This window comes from Narcine bancroftii, chromosome 5 (genome assembly GCF_036971445.1).
Source record: "Narcine bancroftii isolate sNarBan1 chromosome 5, sNarBan1.hap1, whole genome shotgun sequence".
In the NCBI taxonomy this organism is placed as follows: Eukaryota; Metazoa; Chordata; class Chondrichthyes; order Torpediniformes; family Narcinidae; genus Narcine; species Narcine bancroftii.
The window spans coordinates 184,003,299-184,024,154 of NC_091473.1; the positions used below are offsets into that span (position 1 = coordinate 184,003,299).

Consider the following 20,856-nt stretch of genomic DNA (forward strand, 5'->3'; position numbering starts at 1 on the left):
AGCTTGTCGTGTCATCAATTTTAAAGAGACTCATGTGTGAGAATTTGTACTTCTGACAATTGGGGGCTCGTCCGGGATCTACACTCCAGCCGTGGGGGGAGGCGAGAAAGAGGGACATCGGAGGTGGTGCACCCCGCTGAGTTCAGCAGCTCCTAGTCCCTTGCTCGTCGCCTCGGGCAGCTTGAGCGAGTGGTATCCGGACAAGGTGACACGACAAGACGAAAAGTAGAGGGGTGACGGTTCAATCCCCAGGAAGTGACGACTTACGATTGTGGTGTGGGGATTGACGGATGAGACCACCCAGGTAACGGTCATGACGGGATAAAAAACTATAAAACGATAAATCAGGTGTAGAGCCTTTGTCGTGGCGTGAGGACCCTGTCGTGGGACCCTAGGATAGACCCCAGGGAAACCTCGGCGGGAACCGGCGGAGGGATAGTACCTCCGACGAGGCGTCCGAGAAGAAAGGGAGTAGGGTCCCGAACGGGAGGGTCCTCAGCAACGATAAACGGATCTAGGTGGAAAAAATGGGAGGATCAAAATCTAAGGGCTCGTCTGAAAGATCAGGACATTTCCCGGGGGTTCCCCTTGACAGCCCTTTGGGGAGAATGTTTGAAAATTGGGATAGTAAACGATATCGAGACAAAAACAAGAAAAAGATGGTTCAATATTGTCTTCTTTGGTCGAAACAGCCTATCAAAGGTTCCTCGGTCTGGTGGCCGAAATTTGGATCTGATGAGGATTGGGTTAGACAAGTGTTAAACATATATGTAAATTCGAGACCAAAGGTGAATCAAGAAGAGTCAGCGTATGCATTTTGTTGGGTTCCCTGGCCAGGATCCTTAACAAAATGTTTTAAATTGAGGGTAGCGGGAGAAAAGAAGTGGGAACCTCTGGACAACCTCCCCCCTCCTTATGTTCCCCCGGTGCCCACTGTGCCCGAGGGAAGCTCGCTGCTGGAGGGGAAAGGTGATGAATCTGATTGCCCCGGAAGGGGCCGGGAACAAAGGGATGAATTAAGGGAGTTGGACCCTAAACTTCCACCGGTAAACCGACCCTGGACCAGATCCCAGATTGGTCCAGGACCATCGAAGTCTTCAGTAAGCCTAAGTCCCCTGAGGGAAGTTCCAATGGGAGGACCGGGAGGGGGAACGGGATATGTAAACGTTCCCTTAACTAGTACGGAGGTGCGGGGATTTAAGAAGGAAATGAAAAATCTATTGGAAGATCCCATGGGACTGGCCGAACAGTTCGACCAGTTCCTGGGACCAAACACATATACCTGGGAAGAGATGCACGCAATAATGGGTACATTATTCTCACCCCAGGAGAGGCAGATGATTCGACAGGCTGCCCTCCTCATGTGGGAACGTGAACAACCTGGGGACCCCAGACCCCATGAACAAAAATATCCCTTGAATGAACCCAGGTGGGACAAACGAACACCCGAGGGATTGGCAAGTATGAGACAATATAGAGAGTGGACGATTAAAGGGATACGGGAGGCTGTGCCAAAGGGTCACAATTTCACCAAGGCATTTGGGAACCACCAGGGGAAAGATGAGTCCCCTACTGATTTCTTGGAGAGGGTGAGAAAGAATGTCCAACAGTATGTGGGTGTGGACCCTAGTACACCAATGGGTGAACAGCTTATTCGAATTGAATTTGTTTCCAAATCGTTGCAGGACATTAGAAAGAAACTAGAAAAGGAGGAGGGCTGGAGCGAAAAACCCCTAAGTGACCTGTTAAAAAAGGCGCAAAAAGTATATGTGCAGAGGGAAGAGGAAGGTCAAAAGAGGGCAGCGAAGATTATGGTACAGACTATCCGACAGATAAATGCCGAGTCCAGAGGGGAAAGGAAACAAAACCTTCCTCTAAGCAACCCAAGATATCCAAGAGAGGGGAGACCCCGGAGACCCGTTAAGTGCTATTACTGCAACGAGGAAGGACACTTCAAGAGGGAATGCCCCCAATATAAGAGGGAAGTGCGTACCCTCGAACTCATGGAAGAAGATTAGGGGGGTCAGGGGTTCCGAATGTTGGGGACCAGGTATAAGAGGGAACCCTTGGTAAAACTAAAAATTGGTCCCCAGGGAGAAGAGGTGGTGTTTATGGTGGACACGGGAGCGGAACGAAGTAGTGTAATAACTGTGCCGATCGGGACCGAGCCTGTAAAAAGCAATTTGAAAATTTCTGGGATAGAAGGGGCTCCCAGAATGGTATCGATAATTCCCCAAGTGACAGTGAAGCTGGAAGGGAGAGAAGGGGTACAGGACCTCTTGTTGTTACCGTCGGCCGGATTTAACCTCCTAGGAAGAGATTTACAGGCTCTCCTAGGTTTGGGTGCTCTCCCCGTGGACGGAGAAGTGCGAGTCCACCTCTGTGCTCTGAAGGAGGAGGATGAATGGCAGATTGACGAGAGAGTCTGGTATAAGAAGGGAAATCAAGGAGGTCTGGACATCCCACCTTTACATGTCACATTAATACCAGGTCATCAGCCGGTAAGGAAACGTCAATATCCTATTTCTTTGGAAGGGAGGAAAGGGCTACAGCCGGTAATTGAGACCCTAATACGAGACGGACTATTGGAGGAATGCATGTCACCCTATAACACCCCTATACTCCCAGTGAAAAAGTCAGATGGATCCTATCGTCTAGTTCAGGATCTAAGAAGTTTAAATGCTATTGTTCAGACCCGCCACCCAGTGGTGCCTAATCCTTATACTATTATGAGTCGGATTCCGCCAGACCATGAGTGGTTTAGTGTTATCGACCTGAAGGACGCCTTCTGGACGTGTCCACTAGAAGAGGGAAGTAGAGATATGTTCGCGTTTGAATGGGAGAATCCATGGACAGGTAGACGGAGGCAGCTTCGGTGGACTGTATTGCCCCAAGGGTTCACTGAATCTCCGAACCTGTTTGGACAAATGCTAGAACAAATCCTGGCGGACTATCCACGATCTGATGATTCCCAACTGATGCAGTATGTGGACGATTTACTGTTATCAGGACCCAAAGAACAGGAAATGAGGGGAGATACAATTAGACTCTTGAATTATCTGGGGAAAAAGGGTCTGCGAGTGTCCAGGAACAAGTTACAGTTCGTTGAGAGGACTGTGGTATATCTGGGACACCAGATAAGTAAAGGACAGAGACGGATTACCCCTGAACGGATTGCGGGAATCACTAGAATGCCGTTACCCCGTAATAAGAAGGAAATAAGACAATTCCTGGGACTCTTAAGTTACTGTAGGTTATGGATAGAGGACTACTCAGCGTTGGTGAAGTTTATGTATGAAAAGCTGACAAATGAAGATGAATATCCATTGAAATGGACCCAGGAGGAGAAGGGATGGTTTGAGGACTTGAAGCATTGCCTGACGCGAGCCCCGGTACTCACTCCGCCCTCTTTAAAACAATCCTTCCAGCTATTTGTCACTCATAACCAAGGAACAGCTGTGGGAGTTTTAACGCAGGAAAAAGGCGGTCAGTGACACCCAGTGGCTTTCCTATCCAAAATGATGGACCCAGTGTCTCGCAGATGGCCGACGTGTATCCAGGGAGTAGCGGCTGCTGCTCTGTTGGTGGAGGAGGCACGTAAACTTACTTTTGGAGGAAGGATGACTGTGTACACCTCCCATTCTGTGAGTGTTCTGTTAACACAAACCGCCCATCGATGGCTGACTGATTCCCGCATATTAAAGTACAAGACCATTTTAATGGTCGGAGAAGATCTACAGTTTGCTAAGAATAATAGTTGCAACCCAGCTCAGTTTTTATACGGCAGTGAAACAGGGGAAGAAGTGGAGCACGACTGTGTTGAGTTTACGGATCTTCAGACCAAGACCCGAGAGGACCTTTGCGATACTCCTCTGGGAGAGGGATATGAATTCTACATTGACGGCTCCGCCAGATGTGTTGACGGAATGAGGAGAAGCGAGTATGCCATAATAGAAGGAAATGCTTGGAAAGTGGTAGAATCCGCGAGGCTACCCGGAAGCTGGTCGGCACAGTCCTGTGAACTATATGCCTTGCAGAGAGCCCTCAGAGTACTGGCAGAGAAAACTGGAACAATTTACACTGACTCCAAATACGCATACGGGGTAGTGCATACCTTTGGTAAGATCTGGAAGGAGCGCGGTCTGATTACATCAAGAGGAAAGGAATTGGCACACGAACAGATGATTACTCTGACTTTGGAAGCCCTGACATTACCCCGGGAAATAGCAGTGGTCTACATACCAGGCCATCAGAGGGGAGATACCCCGACCGCAATTGGGAACAGACTGGGTGATGAAGAGGCCAAAAGGGCAGCCATGCAACAAGAAGTCCGTTTGCTGACCTTAATCCCAATAAGACAAGGTATAAAAAAGGCTCCCATTTTCACTGCTAAGGAAGAAAAGGACATGGCTCAGCTGGGCGCAAGCCAGCTGCCTGATGGAACATGGAAGACACCAGATGGAAGAATGGTTCTAAATAAGGAAATAACTCGCAATATTTTAAAACACCTGCATCATCAGAGCCACTGGGGCACCCAGGCCTTGTGCGACACAGTGCTTCGATAATATGTGTGTAAGGGGATCAACACCTTGGCCCAACAGGAGGTGCAGAACTGCCACATCTGCACAAGAATTAATAAGAAGGTAATGAGGACGAGTACCATGGGAGGTCAACCGTTGGCCATACGCCCCTTCCAAAGAATCCAGATTGACTTCACAGAGTTACCTCAAGTCCAAAGATGGAAGTATCTGTTGGTGGTGATAGATCACTTTACCCGATAGGTGGAAGCCTTCCCAACAGTAAATGCTACAGCCTCTACAGTAGCTCGCCTCCTCCTAGAGCAGGTGATCCCCAGATATGGTATAATGGATTCTATAGACTCAGACAGGGGTCCACATTTTTGCTCCAAAGTCCAGCAATTGATTTATGATGCATTGCAGGTCTCTTGGAAATTGCATACCCCTTGGCATCCACAAAGCTCAGGGAGGGTTGAACGTATGAATGGAACCCTAAAGACGCAATTGACAAAATTAATGGTGGAGATTAAAATGCCTTGGATAAAGTGTCTGCCCCTGGCCTTATTGAGAATTTGTACTGCCCCACGCAGGGATGTGGGGTTGTCCCCTTATGAGATGATGTTTGGGCTTCCCTTCTGGAGTACAGTTGAGGGGTGTCCCACCTTGGGGGAAGGGGATATTTTTGTTAGGAACTATTTACAGGCACTGTCACGCTCTCTTACAGATTTACGAAAGAGGGGACTATTGGCACAAACACCGCCTCTAGACTTTTCTTTACACAAGGTGGAACCGGGAGACTGGATTCTCATCAAGACCTGGAAAACTGAAAAACTCCAGCCACAGTGGGAAGGTCCATTCCAAGTTCTCTTGACTACAGAGGCTGCAGTACGAACAAGAGAGAAGGGGTGGACGCACGCATCCAGATTTAAAGGACCTGTAGAGGCGCTCAGGACCCTGATACGGACTCAGATTGGACTTGTGTTCCTGGAGACAAAACTCTTACTTTGCAATTTCGCAGAAAGACTTGATTGACAATGTTATTGTTAAATGCTTTGATTTTTCTTGGTTTGCCTATGTCTTTGTCAGGTCTGAAGTGTAAGAAGTGCAGAGACACAGTAGTCCTTTTTCAGGACCGCACTTGGGAAAGAAAGGAGGGTAATTTCATTTCCCATACCTCAGTTCCTAAGAAATGCTGGGCAGAAAATACCACCCAACATCCATATACCCCTTGTATGGAGAAAGAGGGAAGTAATGTGGGTCATTATATACAGATTCCTAATAGTACTCCTTTCCCTCTTAATGGTTGGCCCTGGGAGGGTGAGTCAGGCCCACCATGCCCTGCTGGACTCTGGTTTTGCATACACCAGCGTACTGTTCCGGTAGAGAGTCCCACTCCACACTCGAGAGTGCCTGCCCCTTTGGGGCAGCCAGACTTGGTTCGGGTCCATCCAAATGGCCATGAAAGTTTCGGCCACGCAGTTGGGGGAGATAACCTTTTTGTTGATCTTGCAACTAGAATTGCAGGAACTTTTAATGTAACCAATTGTTGGGTCTGCGGAGGTCCACGGATGTCAGAGCAATGGCCTTGGTGGGGGGAGTCCCTCGACTCATGGACCATGATCTCCCGAGTTTGGACCACTAACCGAACAAGGTCAAGGGAGACTTGGTCTCTTTCCAACGTCCCCTCCAGTTTTTATTGCCTCTCACGAGCCGGCAAGTACCCGGTAGGAAAAAGTCCCTGCAAGGCTGTAGGGATCCGCATTTCGCCTGGTAATTTCACTTGGTTTCCTAAACCCCTGACTTGGTTCTTATCCACTGTTTTTAAGACTGATTGCCTACCCCTGTCTAATAGCAGTTTTCAGCTTTGGAATTGTAGCAGCTCCACTATCACAGGACCATACCAATCAAACCCCATTCTTAAAAGGGTTTGGGAACGGGGATATGGAGTATCCCCAAATGGATTATTCTGGGTGTGTGGTGATAAAGCGTATACCCGCCTCCCCTTACAATGGAGTGGAACTTGTTTCCTGGGAATAATCCGCCCAGAATTTTTCCTCCTACCCCACGATCACGGTCATAAATTGGGAGTGAAGGTTTTTGATACATTACACCGTCAGCCCCGCTCTAGCATGGTGCATTTGGGACAATGGGGAGATGATTGGCCTCCAGAACGAATAATTAAATATTATGGTCCCGCTACATGGGCTCAAGATGGATCCTGGGGTTACCGTACTCCTATTTATATGTTAAATCGCATTATTCGCTTGCAGGCAGTCCTTGAGATTGTTACAAACCAAACAGCTCTAGCCCTGCAATTACTTGCATCCCAGCAGGGTCAGATGCGCTCTGCTATCTATCAGAACCGTCTAGCCCTGGACTATTTGCTGGCCACAGAAGGGGGTGTATGTGGAAAGCTTAATTTGACTAACTGCTGCTTAAAGATTGATGATAATGGCCAAGCCGTTCGCAAAATCGCTGATAATATTCGCACTTTGTCCCATGTACCAGTCCAGACCTGGCATCCTTTCGCAAAATTAAATTGGTTGGACAAATGGTTTGGAGGAACCTGGTGGCGCACCTTATTGTGGGTCATCGGGGGTGTTTTGTTCCTCCTGCTTGTTTTGCCCTGTCTTATTCCCTGTCTGCGCAGCCTAGTGATTTCGATGGTCCAGCAGACCATGCAACCAGGGGGCCTGGGAGACCCAGTTAGAATTTTACTTCAGCACGAAATTGATTTATCAGAAGATGGTTCTCTTCCCTGGGTTAAGGTCCCCATTCAGAAATAATACACACATTTTAAAGAAAGAAAGGGGTGGATTGTTATAGATAGAGAATTTAGGTTAAAAAGGGCTTAAGTTAAAATGTGATGATTAATCATAAAAGGGGAAGCCAGAATAGACAGGGAGCTTACCATAAAAGTTCAGCTAGACAATGTTATAACAAACAGAGATTTTCATGGTCACAGAGAGACATGTAGGAGCCAAAGATTGATAAAAATAGTGAGAAACAGAATTTAGTGTGTGTAAGAGTTCGTAGTGTACGTGACAAACATGATAATTACAAATGCAAGTGTACTTAGGATGATTTTGCAAAAACTAACCAATTAAAACTGTTAAAAAGAAGGGGAAGGACAAACAAAAAAAGGTATAAAAATCAATGCACTGTATGTATCGGGGCTTGACTTGGCGAGAAGCCAGTTGAGTCCAACTCTGCAGACTTGTAAATAAAGCTTGTCGTGTCATCAATTTTAAAGAGACTCATGTGTGAGAATTTGTACTTCTGACAATAATAAATTGCATCTGTGTAATCAACGAGGCCGCGCTTCTTCCCCGATCCATTCATCAGCAATGGTTACAATTTTTGAGCGTTGTGATTGGTGAAGCGACCGCAACTTTACCGAGCGTTGATTGGCTGAGGAAACCCAGGCCCCACCCAACCATAATTGACGGATTTCTCGCCCACCGGCCAACTGCGATGGGCTGAGCAGACCCGCGACCACACCCAACCCACCGCTGATTGACAGATGGTCACGGCCATTCTCTGATCCGACCCTGCCCAGCGATGATTGATAGACAGCCCAGGCTTCTTCTCTGAAACGATTGGCTCAGCAGACTGCCTACCCGCCCCAGTGGTGATTGACAGACAGACCCGGCCTCACCTCTGATGCGATTGGCTGAGCAGCCGCCGTCCCCGCCCAGCGGTGATTGATGGAGAACGCCTACCGGCCCAGCTGCGATAGGCTGAGCAGATCGAAGACCCCTCCCAGCGGTGATTGACGTACGAATTCCAGCTCCGCTCCCAGCGGTGATTGACTGAACTGACGGCCGAGCCCACCCAGCGGTGATTGACGGAATATCCCGGCCTCCCGCGCCACTTCCCGTACGCCCGTCGCCTGGCAACCGGCCCAGAAGGCTCAGCCCTCCCCCACCTTGATTGGTGCGACTTGAAACCTGACGCGACGGTGATTGGCCGCCTTCGTGCCCGCCCACTGGCCTGTGGCTCGAGCCCCTGGGACTTGATTGGACGACTGCGGGTCGTAACGTCATCTCCGTTGCCAGCTGAACACCGGAAGGTGAATCGAGGGAGGTAAGATGCCAGTCTGAGGGTCCCAGAACCCAGAGGGTGAGGTGTCAGTCTGAGGGTCCCTGTACCCAGGGGTTGCGGTGTCAGTCTGAGGGTTCCTGTACCCAGGGGGTGTGGTGTCAGTCTTTGGGACTCTGTACCGGGGGGAGTGGTGTGTCTGAGGGTCCCTGTACCCAGCGGGTGCGATATCAGTCTGAGGGTCCCTGTACTGACGGGGAACTGTGTAAGTCTGAGAGTCCCTGTACCGGGGGGGGGGGGGGAGTGGTGTGTCTGAGGGTCCCTGTACTCGGGGATGAGGTGTCAGATGACTGCTCCACCCTTGACTGTGTGGCCAGGCACAAATCAAATGCCATCAACAAGTTTGCCGCTGACACCTCAGTTGTCATCAGAATCACAGACAGCAATGAGGAACTGTACAGGAGGGAGATCAATCAGCTCATTGAGTAGTGTCACAACAACAACCTGGCACTCAACATCAGCAAAACCAAGGAGATGATTGTGGACTTCAGGGTGAAGTCAGGGGAACACAACCCAGTCCTCATTGAGGGCTCGGTAGTGGAGAAGGCCAAGATCTTCAAATTCTTGGGTGTCAACATCTCCAAAGATCTGTCCTGGAGCCTCCATGTCGATGCAATCACGAGAAAGTTCACCAGCAGGAGTTTGAAGCGCTTCGGTGTGTCACAAGGACGGCTTCTTCCCCTCCACCTGAGTGAACAATGATCCACAGGCACTGCCTTACTTTGACTTTTTCTTTTTCTTGCACTATTTTTATTTATTGCCCTAATTTGGTTAATATAAATGTTTCCACTGTGATGTTGCTGCAAATCAATGAATTTTCTGATGTTCATCACAATAAATTCTGATTCTTGAAGAAGCCATCCTTGTGCCGTTGGGCGCTCATCTTCAGGCTCCTGACCTCCTTCCTGATGTTATCAGAAGAGAAGAGAGCACAGACTGGGAGGGGGGGTGGGGGTCCTTGAGGACAGAGGCTGATTTCTTAAGACACCGCCTTTTGTAGATCTCCTCGATGGAGTGAAGTCTGGAGCCCGTGATGTTGCAGGCCGAGTTAACAACCCTCTGGAGTTTTTTCCTGTCCTGAGCATTGGGACCTCCGAACCAGACAGTGGCACAACCAGACGGAATCTCAATGGTACACCTGTAGAAATTTGCAAGCGTCTTTGGTGACATATCAAATGTCCTCAAACCTCTCAGGAAGTAGAGCCGCTGGCGAGCCTTCTTTACGATTGCATCGGCCTGTGTAAAATTGTCTGGTACCGTCTCCACTGCCGACCCCTCAATGAGGACCGGGTCACCTTCTCCTGAAGTCCACAATTATCTCCTTGGCTTTGCAAACATTGTGACCCCAGTCAACCAGCCAATAGACCTCCCACCTGTACGCTTCCCCGTTGCCATCTGTGATTCTGCCGATGACCGTGGTGTCATCGGGAAATTTGTAGGTCGCATTCGATCGGGAAAAGCAGGGGGAGACTCACATCCCACTTAATGTAATCCCATGCCATCGGTGCCCTGTGATTAGTGAGGGATTGCATGGGTGGAAAGAAAAAGTTTGAAAACCAATGTTTTAATCATCCCTCATTGACTTGTTATATTCACGGTTTCAGAACTCCAAAAGAAATGGGACAATTACCATTTTTCTCAAGCAAAATATTTCAGTAACAATTGGGTCTAGAGCAGTGATTCTCAACCTTCCCTTCCCACCCACATTAAGCAATCCTTTACTAATCACAGAGCACCGAGGGCTTTGGGATTACTTAAAGTGGGATATGAGTGGAAAGTAAAAAGTTGAGAACCCCTGGTTTAGGTGTAGGGTTAGCAGGGGATAACTGCAACCCAGGACCAGGGCGTGGTGCCTGATGTTTTTATTTGTGTGCTTTTTCAGCTTGTTATTTCCTCTTGCTCAGCTGACATACATCCTGTTCCTCACCTGACTTGGAACGGAGTCCAGGAGCCATGGCAACCAAGGTGGATGACGTGTTCTCTCTGACCAAGGAGGAGGATACAGTGGGGGTGACGGGCAGGTGAGGGGACGCAACACTGGGGTGTGTGGGGTTGGGGAAGGTCACCTCTAGGTCTGGAGCTTTCTCCCAGACTGGGATGGGGGATGGGATCAGTCTGATGGCAAAGCCTGTCCCCTGGAGTGAGCACCGCCTTCACCCTCACCCTGAGGTGGGGGGGAGGTCAGTCTGGGGCAGAGGCAGTCTGCATTGGGGAGGGGGTCTGGTCTCCCAGTGGCGCTGGCTGGGGTGACAGATTCTTTAACCCCTCTCACCCTTTAATCCCCTTTCGCCAGGATCTACATCCCCAAGATTATCTCGCAGGGCCCAGCCAGGGAGTGGATTGAGAGGCGCCACCTGACCATCCGGCCCTGGGCCAACTTTGTCGACCAGAAGCGTTTCTCCCGGCCCCAGAACCTGGGCGAGATGTGCAAGCGGCTGGTCCACAACATCGAGTACTTCCAAAGCAATTACATCTTTGTCTTCCTGGGACTTATCGTCTACTGCGTGTGAGTATCCAGTGTCGGAGGTGTGGGGAGGTTCCGATGTGGGTCAGCCAGGTGCAGGCCTGTCCTGCTGTCCAACGGGGAGTTGAGGGGGCTGGTCCCTTGGGTGGGCACAGGTGAGGGGCTGGGCCTGTAAGCGGTGACTCCCCAGGAGTTGGGATACGCTCCTTAGTAATTGTGTATGCAGTGATTGGTGTGGAGTGGGGAGATGCTTCTGGTGAGGGTGTAAGCCAGTGGTTCGCAACCTTTCTCTTTCCACTCCTAGTGGCAACCCTATGCCATCGGTGCTCTGTGATTAGTAAGGCATTGCTTAAGGTGGTATGTGGGTGGAAAGGAAAAGTTTGAAAACGAGTGTTTTAATTGTACCTCATTGACTCATTATGTGCACGGTTTCAGAACTCCAATGGAAATGGGCCAATTACCATTTTTCTCAAGCAAAATATTTCAGTAATAATTGGCTCTAGAGCAGTAATTCTCAACCTTCCCTTCCTACTCACATCCCACCTTAAGCAATCCTTTACTAATCACAGAGTACCCATGGCAGAGGAGTTACTTAAAGTGGGATGTGAGAGGAAAAAGGTTGGGAACCACTGGTGTAAGCAGTGACTTGCTTGGAATTGGGAGACACTCCCTAGAGAAGATGTGAATGCAACCAGGATTGGGAGACACTCCCTAGTGAAGCTGGGAATGCAACCAGGATTGGGAGACACTCCCTGGTGAGGTTGTCAATGCAGCTTGGAATTGGGAGACACTCCCTTGTGAGGTGAATGCAGCCTGGATTTGGGAAACACTCCCTAGTGAGATGAATGCAGCCTGCAATTGGGAAACACTCCCTAGTGAGATGAATGTAGCCTGCAATTGGGAAACATTCCCTAGTAAGATGAATGCACCCTGCAATTGGGAAACTCTCCCCAGTAAGGTAATGTCTTCAGCCTGGAATTAGGTGATCCTCCCAAGTGAGGATGAGAATGCTGTCCTCTGGTTTGTTTCTCAGCTGACCTCAATGGAATTTACTCTCTTTGTACCCCTTAACTTTAAATACTGCTATCAAATCTCCCCTCATTCTTCTACGCTCCAGGGAATAAAGACCTAACCTGTTAAATTTCTCTACATTCCTTAGAGTCAGAGAGAGAGAAGCAAAAGAGGGTCCCTCCAGCGTCACAAAATGTCCATGGATTCACCTCCAGCTCTCCCGCGGCCTCTCCAGATGCTCGGACTCCTGTTCAGTCCATTGGCAACCCGATCCAAACCTCCGACCTGATCAGGAATTCCCTTCTGCGCCCTCGGCACCCCCTCACATCTCAGTGCCCCTTCAACCAGTCTCCAGCAGCCTGGTGCGAGTCCTTTGACCACAGTTGCCAGCAACCTGCGTGGGTTCCTCACCTTGGGTCACCGGCAGATTGCCCGCCTGTGCGTTCTTCAGCCCAAGAGCCCTTCACAGGTCCGCCGCTGTGGAACCGTCCCTGGACAGTGGTTAGAAAGGGATTACTTAAGGTGATTTGTGAGTGGGGGAATAAAAGGTCACGAGCCACTGCATTAGAATCATCTCCTCAATACAATATATTGTACATAATTCAAGAATTAGTGTGGCATTGATTGATGGCTGTGTGAAGGGCAGTTGGCCTGGCATTGAGAGATGCTCCCTGGCAGTGTGAGGAGGAGGAGGGAGTGTGGCATTGAGAGACACTCCCTGAAGGAGTGTGTAGAGCAGTAGGCCTGGGATTGAGAGACACTCTCTGGCAGAGGGTGAGGGGTAGTCAGTCTGGCATTGAGACTCTCAGGTGGACTGTGAAGGGAGAGTAGGGCTGGCATTGGAAGACCCTCCCTGGCAGAGTGAGAGGTTAAGAAGGCCTGGTTTTGAGAGACACTCCCTGATGGTCGGGCACTGAGGAGGGCGGGAGAACAGAGGGGTCTGGGAATACAGATAGATAATTCCCCGAAAGTGGCATCACATTTTGGTCTATTGACCTTCATAAATCAAACTATTGGGTTCAGGAGTTGGGATGTTATGGTAAAGTTGTACAAGTTTGAATCATCCAAAATGGCAGAGCTGTCAGAGCCGCTGTAACGGAAGCACTGCTGCGGACCTGCAGGGAGTGAGGAGCAGAGATATCGCGCTCTTGTGGGGTCCAACCGTTCAGTCAACTGCCGTCAGCTCTGCACAGGCTTTGAACGGCCTGTGAAAGGAGCCAACGGTGGTTTCATTTTTATAAAAATCTACGTCCGTGGGGTCTGCGCCCAAGATGGTGGCACCTCTGATCAGCAGCTGCCACCAGGGGTTGTGGACTCCTGGGGTGCAGGGCATCAGAAAACATCTGAGAAGGAGCAGCAGCAAGACGACCCACGGGATCAGTGACCACAGCGGGAGGGTTGCTCGGGGCGAGGAACCCATGGAGGCTGGGGGCTGAGGACTGATGGAGACTGGGGCTCGAACTTGGCTGAGGAGGTGCCAGTTAACGGAACTGGGACACACTGCCTTCTTCCCCGCGCGCTATCCCCGAGCTGTTGGCTATCTGTGCAACAGGGGTGGGGGGGGGGGGTGCAGTGCCATGTTGGGGGATGCTGGCCCCTACGCCGCCTTGGCTGAACGGCCGCTGGTTCACTTGCTGGGGCTAGTGCCGTAGCACTGGATGCGCTCTTTTAATACATTCCAGAGGAGATTCTCGAAGAGGCACATGAAGCTCAGCATTGTAAATTTTAACCTAATGTTTGAGTATATGGCACCAAATTTATAAAAACGCAACATTTTTATTTTTTTAAATTATGTCACTTTTTTTCCAAAGGAATACAACTTTGAATTTCCACATTTCATCGTGTTGTGGTCAGATGGCTCTCTGTTCTATGAGTAACTGCAATACATTTCCTTGCCACTGCTAATGCAACATGAACAAATCCCAATCAGTACACTGACAGTTTTAGTTTGGGTCTTGTTCCTTCATTATTGCCCAATAAGAATAAATCTGGATTTTGCGGAAATACAACACCTGCCAAACTTGTTCCAAAGAGTTCCCCAAGTCCAACCAAAAGGATCTCAGCTTGGAACCGGACTAAGTTCCTACAATTTCACCACATCTGAAACACTGATCTGATAAGTGATTTCAGCCTCTTCAATTTCTGTGTTGGAAGCTATAAGTGATGGAGAAAATGATACTGAACCCAACATATATAGGGTTAGTCATACAATCTCTGCAAAGATCTCATCTGTTGTGATATTTAAATCCAGTTTCCATCTCTGTCTAGATTTACGAACTCCACATTTAGGAGTTGCCCATTGTAATAACGAGTATATTGTAGAACTCCATTGCTCTCCTAACAAGAATTTCTACTTCGCTGCTTCACTAATATGTCTCTCAAATATGCTCTCAATTGGAAATTTTGGGTATTCTGTATTTATTCCTCAATTGTTCATTAATTGATCTCTTTCACACCAACCTTCAACATTTATAATCCACTTATGAAACCAAATATCTAAAAATTGATTGTCTTTTGAAAGAGGATATAAGGGAAATTTGGGTTAGAGGCATCTTAGGTGAAGTATATACCCTCTTACCCCAATTTCACCATTTATCTTATGCCACATATTAATCAGATCTTTCAACAATGGTGTTTTTCTCTTTCTCCAACCATCAACTTTGCATCCCATTTGTATATAAACTCTTCTGCTTTTCTCTCTCCAATTTTATTCATTTCTATTTTAACCCTCGCCAGTTTTTCTTTCAGAAAAAAAAGGTTTAAAAAAAAGCTTCATTTTTGTGTTGCACGATAATAATTCTTGAAATTAGGAAGCTGTAAGCCTTTCTATAGACACTCTTGATATTTTACCTTTCCAGAGGAATTTCCTGAAAAAGTTCTTGAAAAATAAAACTTTTGAGGTATTAAAATAGGTAATGTTTGGAAAAAATGCTGTATTCTTGGGAATATATTCATCTTAATACAATTAACTCTTCCTACTAAAGTTACAGGTGATCCATTTTTTAAAAATCTTGCTCAACCTTTAACGATAAGTAGTTCCATTTATATATATTCTTCAAATTATTACCTGCACGGATCCCTAAATATTTAATACCATCTTTCAGCAATTTAAATTGAGTATCCCCTTGGCATTGAGTACGATCCCTGACCTTGTCAGGGGTTTGGGTTGCCAGTAGTTTGGACTGGACTCTGGGTGGCTGCGGGGGCACTGGAGGGGAATCCATGGGAGACATCGGTGACTCTGGGGGGGGGGGGGGGGGGGAGGGATCTCTTTTTTGCTTCTTTGACTGTAAGGAGCAATTTCTGCTGATGGTGAATATGTTGGCCTTACAGCAGGCCAGAGCAATTTCATGTAATATGACCCTGTTTTATTACAATGACAATAAAATGAATCTTGACATTTGTGAGGTCAAATTTGGAGCATTGTGTGTGGTTTTGGTCACCGAACTACAGGAAAGATATCAGTAAGATAGAAAGAGGGCAGAGAAGATTTACCAGGAACTTCAGGAGCCGAGTTATAGGAAAGGTTAGACATGTTCAGTCTTTATTCCCTGGAGCGTAGAAGAATGAGGGGAAATTTGATTAAGGTATTTAAAATTAGACAGAGTAAACGCAAGTAGACTTTTTCCACTGAGGGTAGGTGAGATACAAACCAGAGGATGTGGGTTAGGGGTAAAAGAAAAAAGTTTAGGGGAACTTCTTCACGCAGAGAGTATGGAACGAGCTGAAGTGGTGAATGTGGGCTCAATTTTCACATTTAAGAAAAATTTGGACCGGGACATGGATGGGAGGGGTATGGAGGGCAGGTCAGTGGGACTAGGTAGAATAATCGTTTAGCGCAGACTAGAAGGAGCTTTTTTCTGGGGTGTAGAGTTCAATGGATCTGTCTGAATCTAAACGCAATCTGCTCAACAAATCCGGGGGGTGGAGGGGAAGAATAGGTTAGCATTTCAAACCGAAACCCTTTATCGAGATTGGTGAAGTCGTCCAGAGGGCAGGGTTGTCGGGATGAGACCAGGATTCACAGGGGATGGGTGAACCAGGGAGAGGAGAGAGAGAGAGAGAGAGATTTAGAAGGATGCTGCCCTGGATTGGAGAGCATTGCCTTGTGAGGAGAAGTTGAGTGGACCTGCCTCTTTGGGTGACAGATGAGGGGTGACCCATTAGAGTTGTACAAGATGCTGGTGTTGGGAGGCCAAAGGCCTTTTAAATGGAGCATTACAGCATATATAGGCCCTTTGGCCCACAATGTTGCTAACCTATATAAACCTATGCAACAATCTAACCTTTCCCTCCCTCCGTTACCCTCTATTCTTATTTCATCCATCTGTTGTCTGAGAATCTTGCAAATGTCCCAGTTGTACTAGCATCCACCACCCCTCACTCCCCCAGGCAATGCATTCTAACGCTGCTACAGCACAAGCGGGGTTCCGATCTGGTGGTGTCTGTAAGGAATTTGTAAATTCTCCCCGTGTCTGCGTGGGTTTCCACTGGGGGCTCCGGTTTCCTCCCACCTTTCAAAATGTACCGGGGGTTGTAGGTCAATTGGGTATAATTGGGCAGCAGGGGCTCATGGGCCAGAATGGCCTGTTATGTCAAAATATTTTAAAAAACACTTGTGCAAGTCGATGATCGTGTGGACGGCCAGAGGCTTTCTCCCCAGGGTGGAAACGGCAAACACAAGGGAGCATATTTTGGGAGTGGGGGGGGTGTTCTTCTCAGAGTGATAGGTGCATGGAATACGCCGCCAGCAATGGTGGTGGAGGGAGGGTCAATAAATTAAATCGGTACATAGAGCAGAAAAATGGAAGGTTATGCAGCAAGGAAATTTCTGGCAGTTATGAGAGTGGGTTATTGGGTCAGCATAACACCGTGGGCCGAAGGGCCTGGACTGTGTGATAGATTTCTGTGTTCTATCCACATGATGAACATAGAGGAGAATGATGGGACGAAGAGTTCCTTTTGGTGGGGGAAGTGGAAGCATCCCTGGGGAAATAGTTGTGGGGGGGGGGGGGGGGGAGATTGGATTATAGAGGAGGGAGAGGATAACTGGCCTGGCATTTGGTGATGCTCCCTGGGTGTCCCAGACTGCCAGCTGGAGGGGATTTTGGAGATGATCCCTCAGAAAGAGGCAGAGGTTCTTTTCCCCCCCACTCTCCCCCACCCTAGGATCTCTCGTGCAGGGGGAGAGGGGGCTGCCTTACCTGACCTGTGTGCTCTTTCTTCCCCTCCCCAGGGTTACGTCGCCGATGCTGCTCGTCGCTCTGGCCGTCTTCTTTGGCGCCTGTTACATCGTGCACCTGCGTGCCTCCCAGTCCCGGCTGGTCCTGTTTGGTGAGAGAGATGGCGTCTTGCTGCAGGAGTCCTACATGCCCTCCCCCATCTCCCCAACCCCCAGCAAACCAAAACCCCCAGGAGTGGAACTGCGATTGGTTTCTGCATTGGGGCACTGAGAAGTGTAGTTGAACAGAAGGATCTGGGAACACTGAAAGATACAACTTCACCATAATGTAGAACCATGAACATTACAACATAGAAATAGGCCCTTCAGCCCTTCTAGTCTGTGCCAAACTACTATTCCGCCTGGTCTCACTGATCTACACCCTTAATACCCCTCCCATCCATGTACCTGTACAAATCTATCTTAAATGTTAAAATCAACTCTGCATTCACCCACTCAGCTCGTTCCACACTCCCACCGCTCTCTGTGGGAAGAGGTTCCCCAAAATGTTACTTTAATTGTTTTCTCTTTTAAATTTTAGATCTAGGGCACGGGAACAAGGCCCTTCCAGCCTTTTAGACCTCTCACCTTTCAGTCTGAACGCACATCCTCCAGTTCTTGCCTTGCCCAATCTCAGTGGAAAAATCCTTTCTCTGCACCCCTCAAGAATTTTGTACACCACTGTCAAATCTCCCCTCCTCCTCTGACGCTCCAGGGGATAGAGTCCTCACCTGTCCATCCTTTCCCTGTAACCCAGTACCTCAAGTCCCAGCAACATCCTGGTAAATCTTCGCTGCGCTCTCTCGATCTTATTGACCGGATAACCACTTAACCAGGTGGCATGCAAGGCCTAAGGGAATGAGGCAGCTTGGTTAGAGTTAGCGCAGAACTATCAACTGCGCTAATGACCTGGACTCAAATCCACCGCTGTCTGAAAGGCGTTTGTACATTCTCCCTGAGTCTATGTGCGTTTCCTGTAGGTGCTCCGGTTGCCTCCCACCCTCTAACATATGGGAATTGATGTATTTGGGTGGCGCGTTTCTAGGGCATGTTATCGTGCTGAATAACTGGAATTCTATGTGGGGATCGGTGCCCTCTGCTTGCCCAGCCAAGGCATTTATGCCTCTGACTGCCATGGACTTGGGTCTTGTTCCTCCTGACACCAGCCCCGCCCCCCCCAACTTCCCCCTGCACTGAGCTGCCTCTGCCTTCTTCCCCACAGGCCGTGAGCTGAGCCCTGCCCACCAGTACGGTGTTTCCGGAGCTGTGGCCTTCCCATTCTTTTGGCTAGCCGGAGCAGGCTCCGCTGTCTTCTGGGTGCTGGGTGAGTGGACAAACCGTGCCTTCCGAGGAACCCCCTTCTACCCCACCCCCCAACGCACCTCCCCTCGGGAGGCTCTCCCCCCCTCCCATGATCTCCCACTCCTTGCTCCCAGCACCCTCTCCTCCTCTGAATCACCCCCTCCCCCACCTCGGTATGCTCCTTTCCTCTACTTGCCCACTCCTCTTGAGAGGCTCCTCCCCTACCTGGGATCTCCCACTCATCTTTTTCGCCCTCTCCCACTGCCCACCTCCCCTGTGATCTCCCTCGTCTCTACCGGCCCCTTCTCCTCTGAACTACGTCCTCCCTCCGGATGCCCCCCCCACTCACCTACCCTCGGGACACTCCACCCCACCCTGTGTTCTCGCACTCGTCCTTTCTGGCCCTCTCCCCCTTGGGCTACTCCAGCCGTCGTCTCTCCCCAGCTCTCTCTCCTCCTCCTCCGAACCACCCCCTCCCTCTGGATCTCTCTTTGCCCCTTGCCCACCTCCCTCAGGACATTCTGCCCTCCCTGTGCTATCCTACCCGCCTCTCCCACCCCACTCTCCCCCTCGCCTGCCTCCTTTGGACCACTCTGCCCCTCCCCATGCTCTCCCACATCCCGCCTGGCCCCCTCTCCTTTCACGCCCACCTGCCCTCAGGACCCTCCAGGCCCTTTCTCCTCAAGCTCAGGGTATCCATGTTGGAAGCCCTTCACTCTCCCCCCTCCCTCCTCACCACAGGATCCCACAGTCTCTCACTCCCCCTCCCTCTCTGACCCCTGCCGCCACTGTGACCTCCCACCTCTGACCCTCTTCTCACCCTCCTCTACCCGCAGGCGCCACCCTAGTTATCATTGGCGGCCATGCCGGCTTCCACCAGCTGGAACCGGGAGATGGGGAGGAGCTGCAGATGGAGTCAGTGTGAGGATCCCTGTGCCAGCCACGTCTGAGGGGTGGCCCCTGTCCTGAGCCAGCAAGGATGGAAGGAAGGGCCCAGCCCCTCTCCCCCTCCCTCTGGAGCCGGCCTGGCACACAGGACCCTGCCATTCCCTCACCATCTGATGTGCAGGCCACAGGGAGCGGAATTCTTGTTACAAAAGGCGTTTCTTCATGCATTTACGATGCTACAATTCTCCGATTAAAACGCGGCCAGCCCTCTTTCCCCCGCCTCCCTCCCTCTCTTTCCCCCTCCCTCCTCGTCCTCCTCTCCCTCCCCGTCCCCCTCCCTCCCCGACCCTCCCCTTCACCCTCCCTCCTTGTCCCCCTCTCCCTCCCTCCCCTTCTCTCCCCTTCCCTGTCCCCCTCCCTCCTCGACCCCCTCCTTCATCCCCCTCTTTCTTCGTCCCTCTCCCCCCTCCCTCCTCCCCCATCCCACCCACCGCACCAGGACATGAATAAACTGGGTTTGCCAAATCCTAAGGCTGGCTGTTCTCATGTTGAGGAGATGGAAGGGAAGGGGGTCTTTGCCCGGGGAGGGGTGTACATGCCCGGGGATGGGTGTACATGCCCGGGGATGGGATGTGGGTCGGTTCTCAGGGTGTGTGTGGGGGGGGGGGGATCTGTGGCTGGGGAGGGGGTCAGGCAGCATGTGAAAGATTGGAGAATCGGGTAACGAATGGCTCTACGCACTTGAAGTGTCACCAAGGGTAAACGATCAGCACTTTGCAGTTGTGCTTGTCGCCTGAAGCAAGCGACCTATGAAAACACGCCCCACTGGGTTCCGTGAATAATGACGGAATGCCTCTGCCCTCCATCTGACCCTCTGCAGAATTCACCATGGGCCTGCGAGAGGACGCAATGGAGTATGTCTTGTCAATCCAGTAGATGTCCCCGAGCAGTAAAACATGAAAGTCTGCATACCCCACGGTTGAAGTCAAAATGCGACGCTGGAGAAACTCAGCTGGTCAAACGGTGTCCTTTATCCAGCAAATATAACAATGACATCGCTGACATTCCGCGCTTGAGCCCTTCATCAAGGCACAAGCAAAATGTCAGCAGGCGCCAACCAAATTGGTGGAGGGTTTTCTTTGGGGGGGGGGGTTAGCAGGAGGATGAGAACATCTGCGGGGTACGCTGCCATCGGGAGAGCAGCAGCGATCGTCAAGGGTTTTCACCGCCTTGTTCTCACTTGCTGTCAGGAAAGAGGTGCAGGTGCCAAAAGACTCACCCCTCCCCTAACCAGGTTCAGGAACACCCCCCCCACCCCCTCCCCCCCCACCCACCCACCCGTCAGATTCCCT

General features: G+C 50.0%; 1 protein-coding gene across 3 annotated transcripts; it reads left to right on the forward strand.

Annotated features, from left to right (window-relative positions):
- Nucleotides 1-7,976: 7,976 nt before the first annotated feature.
- Nucleotides 7,977-20,029, forward strand: rabac1 (Rab acceptor 1 (prenylated)). 3 transcript variants are annotated; one of them, XM_069940088.1, is made up of 6 exons: nt 7,989-8,603; nt 10,501-10,639; nt 10,912-11,124; nt 17,330-17,427; nt 18,537-18,638; nt 19,453-20,029. In XM_069940088.1, exons 2-6 carry the CDS (start codon nt 10,572-10,574, stop codon nt 19,539-19,541), a joined length of 570 nt encoding a protein of 189 aa, XP_069796189.1. In that variant the 5' UTR covers nt 7,989-8,603; nt 10,501-10,571; the 3' UTR covers nt 19,542-20,029. The 3 variants fall into 3 exon arrangements, with proteins under 3 accessions (XP_069796192.1, XP_069796189.1, XP_069796190.1); XM_069940089.1 differs by having other exon boundaries at nt 10,523-10,639; XM_069940091.1 differs by lacking the exons at nt 17,330-17,427; nt 18,537-18,638; nt 19,453-20,029 and adding an exon at nt 12,242-12,638 and having other exon boundaries at nt 7,977-8,603.
- Nucleotides 20,030-20,856: the final 827 nt, after the last annotated feature.